This window comes from Diospyros lotus, chromosome 7 (genome assembly GCF_014633365.1).
Source record: "Diospyros lotus cultivar Yz01 chromosome 7, ASM1463336v1, whole genome shotgun sequence".
NCBI lineage: Eukaryota > Viridiplantae > Streptophyta > Magnoliopsida > Ericales > Ebenaceae > Diospyros > Diospyros lotus.
The window spans coordinates 9,167,004-9,182,306 of NC_068344.1; the positions used below are offsets into that span (position 1 = coordinate 9,167,004).

At 34.4% G+C, this 15,303-nt stretch overlaps 1 protein-coding gene across 5 annotated transcripts in view; it reads right to left on the minus strand.

The window, feature by feature from the left end:
* Nucleotides 1-9,366: 9,366 nt before the first annotated feature.
* Nucleotides 9,367-15,303, minus strand: part of LOC127806050 (vacuolar sorting protein 18) — a 105,019-nt gene continuing 99,082 nt past the window's right edge. For all 5 annotated transcript variants that reach the window (XM_052343025.1, XM_052343026.1, XM_052343028.1 and 2 more), the window contains 5 exons: nucleotides 14,895-15,122; nucleotides 14,057-14,212; nucleotides 12,789-12,950; nucleotides 10,209-10,325; nucleotides 9,367-9,840 (listed from right to left, as the gene is read on the minus strand). In XM_052343025.1, coding sequence (XP_052198985.1) covers nucleotides 9,667-9,840; nucleotides 10,209-10,325; nucleotides 12,789-12,950; nucleotides 14,057-14,212; nucleotides 14,895-15,122 — 837 coding nt within the window. In that variant the 3' untranslated portion in view covers nucleotides 9,367-9,666. The remainder of the gene's footprint in view (nucleotides 9,841-10,208; nucleotides 10,326-12,788; nucleotides 12,951-14,056; nucleotides 14,213-14,894; nucleotides 15,123-15,303) is intronic.

Genomic DNA, 15,303 nt, shown 5'->3' on the forward strand with positions numbered 1-15,303 from the left:
ATTCTTGAAAGAGGTCGCAAAGCACTATAAATAGAGATCAAAGGGATGAATCAAGACAACCAAGATGATTGATTTCAAGCTTTCAAGTGTTTATTCTTTCGAGAGCTTAATAGTTTGTTCTTCATTTTTGTCTCCAAGGCTTTGCTTTCATCTTTATAAATTTACTTTCAAGCCTTGTTTCTTTTTTGAGAGATCTTGTAACTAAGAGTGTTTACTCTTAGATCATCTCTTTTGTATCATTTTTGGTTTTCCTAGCAAGATTGCTAGAGGGCCTACATTAATTGTAAGAGGTTGTATTTCCTAGTTTCTTACTAGACGGCTTGCTTGTTTAATCAAGATGTTATAATACCTAGTTTGATGTTAGAGGGTTTGCTTGTTTAAGCAAGAGGTTGTAATACCTAAGTTGTTGCTAGAGGGCTTGCTTGTCTAAGCAAGAGGTTGAAAATTCTTATCTTGTTGCTAGAGGGCCTATTCGGAGAGATAGGAGGATTATAGTGGATTAATTGAAAAATTCTTAGTGAGAAACTAAGGTAGTGCATTAGGGTTGGTTTAAGTCAAACCACTATATATCACTTACGTCTTTCTTGTTTTACTTATAACTCCAAGCTATTCTCTTACAAGCATTAAGATCTCATTTTTCACCAAAAAGAATTTCAAACTTCAATCAAATTTTTAAATAACCCAATTCATCCCCCATTTTGGGTATTAGTGCCATTTCTATACAAACCTAATAGTTCTCTTATCCTTATGATAAAAAATATGCCTGGTGTGCTTAATGCTTATCCTTATGATATGCATATGGTTTCTAACAAATTTGACTGTTATCAGTCAAATCAAAGAAGTTGTGAATATGTGTAGGTTACAATACTCAAAACCAAAATCTCAAACTTCTATAAAAAGGCCAAGAGCTACAAAGATTCGTAGTTGTTGCCATGGTTGATTGATGAATGGTTGCTGCTGATATTCAATGAAACAATAGCTTATGTTCGAGTAATATAGAGTTAATCTATACCTAACAAACCTAATTCTTTTCAGGCCAATTTCAAATGCTTGAGTGTGTATTCTTTAGGTTTATTCTTCTTCACTCCAAGCAATTATTAGGTAAGGTTTCATGTAAATCTTTCCTAACTATATAGATTATAAGAAAGTTGAGTGCTTAATTCATTCATTTTTGTAACTTCCTTTTATTCAAGAGAATATTTTGATATCACTGTAATATCTTATATTTTTCTCTTGAGTTATCCTTTCACAAAATTTGTAAAACTTGTAAAAGGTTATACTTGCACCTTTGGAAAAGCAATGTCTTGGTTGTGGCTAAGCCAAGTGTGAAAAAGTCTTATATAATGGTTATTACTTAGCCTGTAAAAGCAAGGGTTCCTACTTAGCCTATGAAAAATGGAGGTTAATGCTTAGCCTGTAAAAACTGGGGTTCCTACTTAGCTCGTAAAAGTGGAGGTTATAGTTGAACTTGTAAAAACTAATATTCTTAGTGAGAAACTAAGATAGTAGACTAGGCATGTTGGTCAAACCACTCAAAAATGTTGTGTTCATGTTGCCTATTTTTGTTATTTATGTTTTAATCGCTTTATTCTGCATCAGTCATTTAAATGTTTTTTATACGTAAAAACAGTTCATAGCATTATTCTTTTAATTGTCATTCAAATGTTGTTTTGGTTGGAATCATCTTAAAAATCATATTTGTTCACATCTTTTACAATTGTTTTACTAGCTTATCTTTATCTTTACACAAAAATTATATGTCTAAAACTTTCTTGTATTCAGGTCTCATAAAACATTTGTTTTATCCTATACTATGTACTCGCATGATATTAGTCCTCATTGAATACAAAAGTCTTTTTTGCACATTCAATTCTTAGTGCATACATTTATTTCGTTGTGTTCCAAACTAATTTCTCTTAATACAAAAATGTTTCATAAACCTCTTTCTTAAAATGCATACATATAAATTATTTCATATTGATTAAATGATTAAAGTTTCTTGAAGCATCTTCTATTAAAAACCCTATATTGTGTATATGTATGCTTATTTATATAATCTCCTAGTGTAAATGTTTATAGTTTAAGAAAAATGTTATCATCAAATAACTTTACCTCATCTTTCTTCAAATATTTTTTAAAGTAATAAAAACACCCTATTCACCCCCTTCTTGGGTGATCTTTCATCAATAAAGGGATTGAATTGCATGGGAATACCACTACTGAAAAGTAGTGATCACAACTTAATTCTTCTACTAATTGGGGGCCATGATGGGTTGCTAAACTCCACTCTTGATCTATGGTCTTTGAGGAAGGTCAATGCTAACATAAATAAAAGTCTAAGCAGTCACATGCACAAGGGAAAACATTACTAGGTAATAGTGGGCTCACATTTAGGGTTTGAGGAAACCCTTATGAAGAGCTAAGACAAATAGAATCTATAAATTAGGCTTGTCAAACGCCACCTAAAGTCGTAGTTGGACTAGGTTACCTAATTGGGCCTTGGGTTTTGGTGGAAATTGGTTCTTAATTAATTAGGATTTTATCTATTGGGGTGATTTAAGAACCTTAATGGGTTGTTTTAAAGTGTTTAAAACATAAAGCCCAAAAAGACAATGGAAAGAAAAACCCAATATCATGTTTTAAAGTGTTTAAAATATGGGCTTAAAAATCATGCGGTTCAAACCCTTCAATTAGGGTTTTATGCCTAAGGGTTATAATTGAATAACCCTAAGTGGTTCTTTTCATGGTAGCCACGAATAGCTAAGAAGCCATGAGATGCATGAAAAACAGCGTGTGATATGCATGTGAGAGAGCTCCCACATTGCTCTTTTTGAGCTAGCACTTTTCAAGCCTTAGGAAGCCTCCCCCTTGGAGGTTCTTGGTGTTGTTTGCTTGCGTGGTTACCGTTAGAGGCCGAATGCTTGGACGGCTTCATGATCGTCTCTATCAAGTATTGGTTTTGAATATTTGTTTCAAGAGGTAATCCTTGACCCACTCCTCCATAATCTATTCCCTTGGAGAGATTTTAAATGAATTTTTGGTTAAAATTTTTTATTTTTATGTTGAGCTTATGATCCGTAAATTCCTTTAGTGGTATCAAAGCCAGCTTTATAGGAAATAGATTCAGTATATGTTCAGTTTGTTTATTTGATCAAATTTATGATGATTTCTAATTAGGTCTGTGGCAAATCCATGATTTTAATAAGATTAAAATTCGTATTCCATGATTTTAATGATATTAAAATTAGTATTTCATGGTCATAATTTTAATGACATTAAAATTGGTATTTTATGAGGAATAATCAGTCTATGAACTGTTTATAAGCGGCAATAATTGATTTGATCAATTAAAAGTCAGAAAACTATAATTAAGGTGTTGGGTGTGGTCCATGATTTTATTTTGTGTTGGCACTATGTTTTTCCCATGATATGGAATTTGTTGGGCCATTGGTACACTTGTAGAAATATGGCATCCATCGATGACCCTGACACAATCCTAACATTGATAGATGGCTCTCAACCACATATATATATGTACGGGATATCTTATTTAAATATACTAAATAAGGTTAATTTTAATTTACCTTAAAGAATAGATAAGACATTGGGTTGAAACATATGTAAAGGGACATTATGTTGAAGAATGAAGGGCATATAATTTCAGTCTCAAGCCTACAAAGTATTCAAAACATGGTGAAAGATTACACTAATGGTTTGTGTAGAATGCTAAAACCTCTTTGCAGACATATGCATCCTTGTATTGTAGCATAAAATGAGAAAAAACTATTGGGTTTGCACAAGTAATGGCACCACACACTCAAGAAAGGGGGTGAATTGGGTATTTATAAATTTTAAAACTTTGTAGAGATTTTCAAATATAAATATGAAAATAATGAAACACAAGCAAAAGAAACAACAAATATGCTAGAGACATAAGAGATTTATAATGGTTCATCTCAAATCTAGCCTACTCTACTACCTTATTTTCCCATTAAGGATTTCAAAATTCATTATTACCTCTTACTTGCCCTCTAACAAAATCGTTAAGAAATACAACTTCCTACTTATACCGAAGTAGGTCCTCTAGTTCACAAGCTAAGAATTACAACAAAGAAGAACAAAGAGAAGATCTTAGAGTTGACACTCTCAATTATAATAATCTCTCAAATAAAGATACAAAGGCTAAAACAAAAGATATATGTACCCTTTTTGAGAGAAAAATAAAAGCACAAGCACTAGTGAGAAGTATGAATACAATTGTAAGCTCAAATCACTTCATTCCCATCCATTAGCCTTCTCTAGTGTATCATTGGGCTAGTATTTATAGGTTTCTCTCGTGCATTGAAGAAAACTAGATGTTAATAGCCGTTGGGAAACATTTAGAGCCTGTAAAAACTAGTCGTTAAACATGTTAGAGAAGAAAAGATCGACATTTTACCAAATAGTCGACAATTTTCTTCAAGAAATTTGAAAAAAAAAAAAACTTTGACTTTAGGCAAACAGATAACTTTTAGAGAAAAACTGTTAATTGTTTTGTTAACAAGTTGACATTATACAGTGATGATTAACATTTTTTGACTTACATAAAAAAAATAGAGTGAAAATTTTCCTGGTCGACAGTTCACAAGAATAGTCAATAGTTTTTGCATATCTCATTCAATTAAGACTAAAAATAGTCGACTCTTTTCTAAAATGGTCGACAGTTTGTAACTACAAAATGCTCATTTACCCTTTGGCATTATTTGGATTTTGCTTTTTTGATTTCTAAAGATAAAATATATCTCATTTGATTTCAAAATGAATTTTCTTTAAGATTCTAATCTTGTCTTTCAAGTTGAAAATTCACACCACAAAAAGATTTTGATTTTTTATCATCAAAATATTATCAAAAGAAAAACAAAAAAAACATGGTCACCTACTCTTGAATTAAATATGTTTTTCATGTTTAAGTCCATGTGAATTTAACTCTTTGCAAAACTTCTAGAACAAAGGTGGTCACATTCTCAAATTCTTTTCATCGTCCTTTATGTTTGCTCAATATCTTAATCACAAAATTGTGGGTCTATTAACTATACATGAGCATATCCATATAGAACTTATCCATTTCAAGTTCCTCATTTGATGTACAAGATGATGATTTGTTAGATGATTGTGAATGTGACATTTGCAAGCATGGGAAATCACACAATTCCTCTAGCAAATTGTGATTACAAGGAAATTAATTGTCATACATGATTATACTCAAAATCTAGAATAAGTAACTACAAACATGTCTAGAAAGTTACTCATGCAACATTAAAAGCATCACAAGAACATACAAAATTATAACAACTAACATCTTTTATAGCTTGAGATTATCCCTCACGAATACACCACCACTACAACTTAATTTTTTTTTAGCCAATCTCTCTTCCTATTCGTTGGAAAGTGAAGAAAGATAAGACAAACTATCATGAATAGTTGTGTAACCCTGGCATAAACTTTGTGGTCGAATCCTTTAAGTAGGCTCAATGCATCAAATGCATCCACCACCAACTTTGGGAGTTCCTCGTCCCATTTGTCAACCTCCTAACCACACAATTGTTGAGAATAATCGTATATCACATACATGTAATGCAGTGAAAAAAATAAAAATTTAAAACAACTATTCCCATTTACCAAAACTTTGATCATTATATTCGTTGTGTAATTTAAAACAACTAAGAATATAAATGATAAAGTTACCTTATTCATAGATTTTTGTAGATCTTTGATCTTGTCAAATCAAATCGCACAAATGTCCAATCTCTAACGATGATCCACAGAAACCAACATTAGATCTCCAAGCTTGAACTCTTCAATCTTGGAGTGGATCTCCAATCTCGAAAAATGCTAGTTTTTTGTTTGAGATTAAAACAGTAGGAAAATTTTCTCCATCCCATGACCCTAGTCAAGGCTTAATGGGGGTATTTATAAGCTTTAAACCTAGGGTTAGGTTATAATCCCAACCTAATTAGGATTTGATTTTACCTTCCATCCTTTTGACTTAAATACCCCTTTGGTGTATTTAATTACATCATTAGCCTTATTTATTTAAATATCACACATTTAAATAAATTTATTAAGTTTTCACTTAATATCTAATATAATCATCGCTTAATTTCCTTTCATGTGGGACCCATTAGGTCCTTACTAAGTTGGCAATAAGTATAAATTAGAATTAGATAAATTAAACCCTTTAATTTATCCTTAATTCATCAATTAATCAATTTATACTTATAGATCATGATTAACATTAGCTATGTGCCATGACCACCCAATTGGTAAGAAAGGCAATTGATTTGACTAGATTTTTGGATAAACAGTTACCATGTAATTTAATTCTTTCATTATACTATATTCCCATTAAGCATAGAGTATGAAAGTAGTGTCAACTCTATATTTGCTTAATAATATATTTTTTTTATACCAAATTGATCAAATCTAATGACATGTCAAATTTCCTTTCCACCTTGGCCGAGATATTTCCGAGCTACCATTTTATCAAGCAATTGTGAGATATACTCTCTTATAGCCAAGAGTGATAGATCCTGTATTGACCACTCTTCTACCTCCATATATTTTATGCTATACCCAAGTACTAGCAACCTGTGGTTAGGGCAACCGAAAAATACTATCAAAACATAATAGTTTACATACAAGATACTATGATAATCTCAAGTCTAATGATCACTTACACTATCGTTATGAAAGATGTTCCATAAAATGCAAACTATGCTCCATATGGAATTCTCTTCACAAGTTCATCCAATGAGCTTATTCCCTAACAAGCATTCGCATGTTTGATCAAGCGTCCCCACATTTTAACTTTTGAGTATAGTTATTTTCTTCACAAGAAAAAAACTGAACATGTGCTTAGTATATCTGCATTATTAATGTCCCATTTTGACAGGACTACGATTAGAGATATTCTAGAATGGTGCATTGTATAATAAAAAAACTCATCATCATAAACACTTCTGATTTCCTATATTGTGCATATGCTCTAGGGACTTTATCAAACAAGCATACAAATATGTACTCAATAAAGCTCATTGACAAATAATGTCATATTAGAATTGAGTTTATATAAATAAAATAGTGTTTTACATATATACACCTCTATGACTAGCGCACAACACTAACATCAACCTTACTTTTTTTTCCCCATGTGATTCAAAATCTTACCTCTAAGACTTGAATACGATAGTGTTTCATTTATATTTGGATCCCCACGTGACCCTTTTTTGTTGTTTGGGGATGCCCATCCTAGAACGTTCACTGTTAGCTAAACAGCGAGGGGGGCATAGCTACTGTTGATCGAGGAGGGCAGTCGCATTGACGCGTGTGCGTTGGTTGTTTCTTGTTGCAGCCACATTGTCCCCAAAGATCAGTTTCAAATCCTGGTAACGTGGCTCGCCCTGTTTCTTAAATTTGTTGGCAAATTCATACGCAACCTTTGTGGTGTTAAATATTGGTGTTTGTAATATTTGTGACGGAATGCCAGATATCCCTAGGAGTTGCGACAATATTTGTGACGGAATGCCAGTCTCTTTAAGCAGAATTAGAAAAGCATTAATTGAATTTTGTGCATAACTGATTGTACTTGTGTTATTGGGATTATCATCCTTACGTGGTCCTTTATTACTCGTATTTTTTATTTCGACAAAGAAGGTAAATTACAAGTTGAAACTTTGTTTCAATATATAGGGTAAGGAATCGAACTCACGACATACTGATATGCATCTCAACTTATCATGACCCAATTACTTAATCTTTACCTGAGAGATACTTGTGCTCTTTTATCATAACCACATCACTTAATATGTAACAGAGAGATACTTGTGCTCTTTATTTGCTTTATGGTGTATGGAATGGATGGATCTGATTTTCTCAGTCATTTCCTCCCGGATTCGATGCCATGCTGCGTTAGTAAAATTTCCCATCTGTCACTGTCCTTTGGTGACCTGGGCTTCCATTACTATTAGGCAAGTAAAAAGTGACTACTCTCGATCATCCACCCATGAGCTTACTTTCCCCTCCTCAACGTCAACTACGTCCTCATTCTCAAGACCAAACATCAATCAACTATACCAAAATGCATAAGAGTTTTCATTTAAACACACTACTACATATGATTAGGATAAAAAAGAAAAATGCATAGATAGAACATTATAATGTGTTAGTAGCTCTAACGTATGTGAAATTTTCGTTTGGATGACAGTACAAGAGTGTTGGTCGTCAGAAGGTGGTTACTAAAAAAATTTGGTAGTGAGGAGGGCACTTGCTGAAAGAGGATTGGACTCACTATGGGTCACTAAGAGTTTGCTGTGATTAGTTGTCTCTCTTGCAAAACTTTCCAGTTGTCGGATCCATACATTGTCAGGAGAGTCGTCGAATCTGCACATTGTAGCGAGCAATAGATGCCGAGGGAGGGAGGGTCATCAGATGTACTGCGTCCTTTGCTTGAAACTTGCTGGTAAAGAGCTTAAGGTCACCAGATCTGGTTGAGGAGTCCTTGAAGCATAAAAGGTCACAGGCAGTCACATAAAAGGTCAGATATGTTGTGGATCTCATCTTGCTAAATCTGATGCTCGTGCTACTACTAGAGTTACTCGTTGATGAAAACGTCATGAGCAAGAAGCAGACGTCAGACACCAACTACAGGGTGACTGGATCTATTGTCCAAGCTGAAACTCACTGGATCTGGTTGTTTTTGGAATGGACATAGCCCTGGATTTAGTCAATGAATCATTGAAATTGCTCAACTTTGGGACTATTGCAGCCGCCAGCAATATTTGGAGTTCTCTCGTTGTGCACCAAAGTTGTTGCTGGATGCCGACTTACAACAACAGAAGCTTAGGTTAGGAGTGGGGGTGGAAGAAGAGAGCCTATATTATATTGGTGGACTTTTGAGGTGAGGTAAAAAGTTTCGAAATGAAAATATAATAGCTTTTAAATTCATCCCACGTCTAAAATTATTGCCAAAATTTTGAAAACAAACACAACTTCCATCTTTCATTCTAATTTTTTGGAATGGAATGAAAAATTTGAAAGCAGTAGTGATTTTATGCAAGAGCTCAAGGACTATGTTTCCAAAGGTAGCTCAAGCGATGACCCACCCACCACCACGATGATAAGTATGACCTTATGGGTGGGTTCAAATCTTCCCATATCTCTTAGTGTGTGGACATTTTCTATAATTTTGTATGTACCAAAAAGAATAATCTAAGGACTAAATTTGTGAAGTTCTATATCACAATAAGTTATCTAATTCATTCAAGTAAAGAATGGATTGAGGCTGCCATACAAACACATACGGTTTATAAGATATATATATGAAAGGGAAACACTAAAATATGAGTTGATATAATAAAATATTTTAAAGCAATAACAACAGTTAAACAACTTGCATTCCTTCTTTGCTTAAGTACAATAACTCACTCACTACTATTTTCCACTCATATATATATATATATATATATATAAACGAACATATGCATTTTGTATGACATAATTGTAATTTAAGGAAACCACACCATTAGAGAAGAAGGGTCACAAAGCTAAACAACGATACAAGAAAAGGCTTCAACAAACCAGGCATGGATATGGGTGAAGGGAAGCCTGTATGGAGGCTTCATTCTTCAATCATACTACCAAAGAGATGCTCTTCTGGGTTCCAACATTTTGTGGTTTTATCTCCCAAGTGGTAGCCTCATACGCTTCATCAGGGAGGATAAACGGCAAGGAGATCTCCCGAATCATCAACTCACCGCAAAATGGGCATTCGCTAGCTATGGCATCGTCCAGTTGTGATCGTATCTGCAAGTAGTATGCATGTAAACGTTTAGTAAGTCTGTCCAATTTACTGGCCTAGAAGCATGATTCCAGAACTGGTTAGAAGAGGAAAATGAGCATATTCTAGGACAAATTGGAGAAAAATAAAATGACATCATTTGCATCAGGAACATGGCAAAAGCACCAAAGGTGTTACCGTGAAAATGGAAGACATTTACTCCATGGGATTTATCGACTCTTTATACTATGTACATTAAATTTGACACATTTGAAGGGCTAAGAAATGCATGAGACATGGCCGTATGTGAACATGAAAGAATGGGCCAAATAGCATTTCCATGCTTTCTTCATCATCAATTTTGAGTTGCTTATAAAAGCTATATACCACCAACCTTATCTGTACGTGTCATGGTAGTTATGGATTCTTCCACATTTAAGGCAGCATTTGAATCCTTGAATTCACCTCCCAATAATGTTAGTTGCCTCTGCAAATCCAGTATATATTCTGCCTGCAAACGGTCCATTTGAAGAAACGATGAGAGAAAAAATAAGCAAAAGAGATTTTGCTTCTGAAATATTGCTACTCACTGTAAGAATCTGTTGTATGTTCCATATATGCACAGTTAGAATTAAGATAGTTTGGTCATTTATCTCTGACATGAACCACAAGCACCAACCGTAGTGCCATATGGATTGATTGTCGATGATTATAAATTAAATCCTTTCCAGTAACCTCACATCCAGGAATTGTTATTAGGTTTCTAAATATCTACAATATTTTTTTTAATTAATAAAGGACATAACTAAATCTGCTTAAATCAGCTTAAGTGCAGCACTTAGATAAGAAGTTCATTATTGGTGCAAAACAATACATGTGGTGGGCTAATGGTGGACCTTCCAGACCAACTTTTTCATGATTTTGAGGGTGAAAACAAAACTCGCTTACATGATGAGAGAGAATAACAGTAAAATTGTCATAGCTTTACATACTTAAGGATCACCTTTCTGCCAGTGTTAATTGTCCATACAGAGGGCAACAATTATAACTGTAGTACGGACTCAATTGTAATTTTACACAATTCACTCTCATATGCAGTTGTCTTTATCATCTGACAACAAATTGCCAGAATTAGTAACAATATTCTTATCGCTTGTATAGGAACACTGTGAAGATGGAAAGAAATGAATAAAAATATTTGCAACGTTTCCAAAGCAACAGGTGTATGCCCCAATGTCGCTTTAGTGAATCCAACACCACCCCCGCCCCCCCCCCCCCCCCCCCCCAACAACAATAAGAAGAACGGGTGTATGCCCCAATGTCGCTTTAGTGAATCCAACCCCCCCCCCCCCCCCCCCCCCCCAAACAATAAGAAGAACAATATATCCAGTCTTTATCTCATTATGTGAGATCAGTAACAATAAGAAGAATAATATATCCAGCCTTTATCCCACTATGTGAGATCGGCTACATAAATTCTAGACTTCCATGTATTTATATATTTTCTCATATCTTCATCGAGACCCACACACTTTATATCAAGCTTTAATGTCTCTCCCAAAATCTTCTTATATCTGCCTCTTCCTCTTTTTTTAACTAATTGTTCCATTTCATCAACTCTCCTCAGAGGAGCATCTCTTCGTCTTCTTCTCACATAACCAAACCATCTTAGTCTAGTCTCTCTCATCTTCTCATCGATTGACACTACTCTTAGCTTATTACGAATAACCTCATTTCTAATTTTATCTTTTCTTGTATGACCGCACATCCATCTTGTCATCCTCATCTTCGCTATGCTCGTCTTTTGCTTATGCTGGTATTTGATTGTCCAACATTCTGAGCCATACAACAAAATTGATCTTATAGCTGTTCCTATAGAATTTTTCTTTCAATTTTAATGGGATTTTACTATCACATAACATTCCCGATGCATTTCTCCATTTTAGCCAACTTGCCTTAATTTTATGCATGACATCCTCGCGAATTTCTCCATCATTTTGAATCACTGATCCCAAATATCAAAAATGGTCTTTTCTTTGTATGATTTGGTCTTTCAATTTTATTATAACATCCTCCACTCTTGCATTCTTACTAAATTTACATTCCATATATTATGTTTTCCTTCTACTTAATTTAAATTCCTTAGATTCTAAATTGTTTCTCCACAACTAAAGTTTAGTGTTCACTCCCTCTTTTGTTTCATCCACCAACACTATGTCATCTGCAAATAACATACACCATGACACCTCTATTTGAATGTATTTAGTGAGTTCATCCATTACTAAAGCAAATAAATATGGACTTAGTGTAGAACCTTGATGCAGTCCTATTGTAATTTTAAACTATTCAGTATCCCCTCCGTATGTTTTGACCCTTGTCTCTGCACTGTGATACATGTCCTTAAGGGCTTGTATATAGGCTATTCGGATTCCTTTCTTCTCTAAAACCCTCCATAATACTTCTCTAAGGACCCTATCATAGGTCTTTTCTAGATTTATAAATACCATATGCAGGTTTTTTTGATGATCCCGATACCTTTCTATTAGGCGCTTCAGTAGGTATATAACTTTCATTGTTGACCTACCAGATATGAAACCAAACTAATTTTTCGAAACATCTGGAACATCTACACTGGAAAAGGTAGTAAGTAGTGGATTTGTATAGAGGTATAAATGTAGCAAGGACCCCAATACCTCATATTGTCAAGTCCACTACTGTCTGCGGTTTCCAATAGAGATATATGTAAATCTATGTCCTCATAAATACATTTGTCTAACATAAAAAAACTGATGAAAGAATGCTATCAAGAATGGTACTTCTGAGGGGTAAAAGGAGGGTAACAATGGATTCTGCTTTGCGAACAGACAAAAATACTAAGGAGGCATGTGCTTCAGTAGTAATCCTACATACTTCTTAAAGCAGCAGCATAAAATAATTTCCAGATATATAAATGAATGACTCATTGTCAACTTACTTGAGTATGGTCCGTACACCTTGTGACATGGGCAATCAGGCATTGTGCGTGAAATGTGTGTCCACATGGAAATACATAGAAAGGGGCCATTGCACCAACTGGAGCATAACCTCTAGCCATCCTTTGGTCCCAACCCGCAGTTAGGATCTTTTTCTGACAGACCTGAAAGTCACAAGAGGAAAACAGATTCCAGATACACAGCAAATCAGCCATCAGGGGAACAGGTCACAGACTATATTTTGCCATTATATGGTAAAAACAAGGGTCAATGGTAAATAATCACGATATAAAAAAAAATCCATGGTAAATAGTTTGCTACTGTATTCAACAAATTTTACACTGGCTATAGACTACTTAACCCTCCCTCCTCCCTTATCCATGCTTGGGAACAATGAATAGTAAGAATATCATCAACATTAGAAATGTTGATGTAATTATTGTGGCTTGAAGATCAACTTAAAAAAGATCAATTCTGATATCCTGGATTAATTGTTGAAAAAATAGGAGATTATAGAAGATATTACTCATAAGATCAAGGCAGGATGATAGAAATGGAGAAGCGCATCCAACATTGTTATGTAATTGTGTAATCCCTTTAAAGGAAAATGAAAAGTTTTAACAGACAATCACAAGATCATCTTTTAGAAGATATTACTCATATAATTAAGGCAGAATGGTTGAAATGGAGCACTGCATCCAACATTTTATGTAATTGTGCAATCCCTTTAAAGGTAAAAGAAAAGTTTTATCAGACAGCTAAAATATAATTTTTGTTGTAGGGCTTAGAATGTTGGGTAGTTAAGCACTAACATGTCCAAAATATGAGTATAGCTAGTAAGAGAATGTTAGTATAGATGTGAGGCCACAAGAAAAGTCAAAATAAGAAAGAACATCATACATAATAAGGTTGGAATGGTGCTTATTGAAGATAAGATGCAAGAGTCATGATTAAGATGGTTTGGACATATGAGAAGACCATCGATAGATGCCTGCAAGGCGACTAGATGAAATGGAGGAAGTTTGTAGTAAAGAGGGATGGTGAGACAAAATAAAAGTTGGTGGGAAACCAATAAACATGACAGAATATAATGGCCTTATAGACGATACGGCTATGGATAGAGCTGGCTAGAGATCTAGAATTTATGTAACCCATCCCACCTGGTGGGATTAAGGTTTTTGATTGTTGTTGTCTTGTCATTGTTGGCTTGTTGAATGGGAAATCCTTACAAGAAAAAAACCTATGGCAAATACATCACAAATAACATTACCCCACAGTCCTCATCACGATTGATGACAGCATATCGTTGAGCAAGAGCATTGATATCATTTCTAATATTATCTGCACCGTGTGTTGCATCATTCATCTCCTCTTTTAGTTGTTCGATTTGCTTGTTGTAATCCTCTAATGATGTGCAAATTGCCTCCTGCAAGCATATTAAAACATTTAGTTAGCGGCTGAAGACACTGATCACTCTGTTCCTCTTTTAGTGAAATCACATCCATGTATTATCAGGGTAAAAGATAACAACATCCACAACAGAAAGCTGGTAGTGAAGATGAAAAAGAAATCAACAATAATTACATCCATGTATTATTAGGCTAAGATTAGCCTCCGATACTCCAATGAAGATGAAAAAGAAATCAACACAAGTACTCCCACAAATGATTCAGCTTATAGGAGTCCATGTAACAACAATCACATCTCTCTAGACCAGTATGGGACTAAGAGCTAAACCATGAAAGCTGCAAGCAGTTTAAACCAAAACAGAATTTACAACTTGAAAACCAAAATCCTTTTGTTGGACAATTCAATTGGTTCACTCTAGAAACCTAGAAACACCATTCAGAATTCAGTCATCCAGCATCTCTACTGGGGACTCATTGCAACCAAAGAGGCACTAAGCACCACTGAAAGGAACAGAGACCAAAATAAGTGGAAGAAGAAGAAGAAGAAGAAAAAGAAGAAAATAGAATATAGCCATTATGTTGTATCAGTCTCCTCTTTCTTTCTTTCTTTGTTTTGCGAGATAAACTTCAGTATCAGTTTCCTTCACTAACAAAACGCTAGCCCATAGATAACTGAAACATTAAGATTATAAAGGTTACCTTGAAGTCATCAATTAGGACAAAGTCAGGAAAGAATGGCAAAATATCCTCAATCTTTAACAATCCATCAGTTTCCTTAAGAAATGCTATTGCTTTTCGAATATTTTCCCTTTTAGTTCCCTTTTCTTGTTCAACAACATGTTTGGCAACCATAAGCCAGAGCTTCTTCCTCAAGTCTTCATCATCTTCAACCTTGTCGGCTTCAGCCTTAGCAAGTTCTGGATCAACCTAGTCAACCAAAAAAAGAACTTCATGCAACAATAGCAGACAAGACTTCTGGAACCATTACTGTGTTTTGGCACAAAAGATCATTAATAATTTTAAGAGGAAGACAGTGTTTAATGGAATTCTATCACTGATCCCTATTCAGCAAGAAAACAATTAACCATTTGTTGATAAATCTACAAAA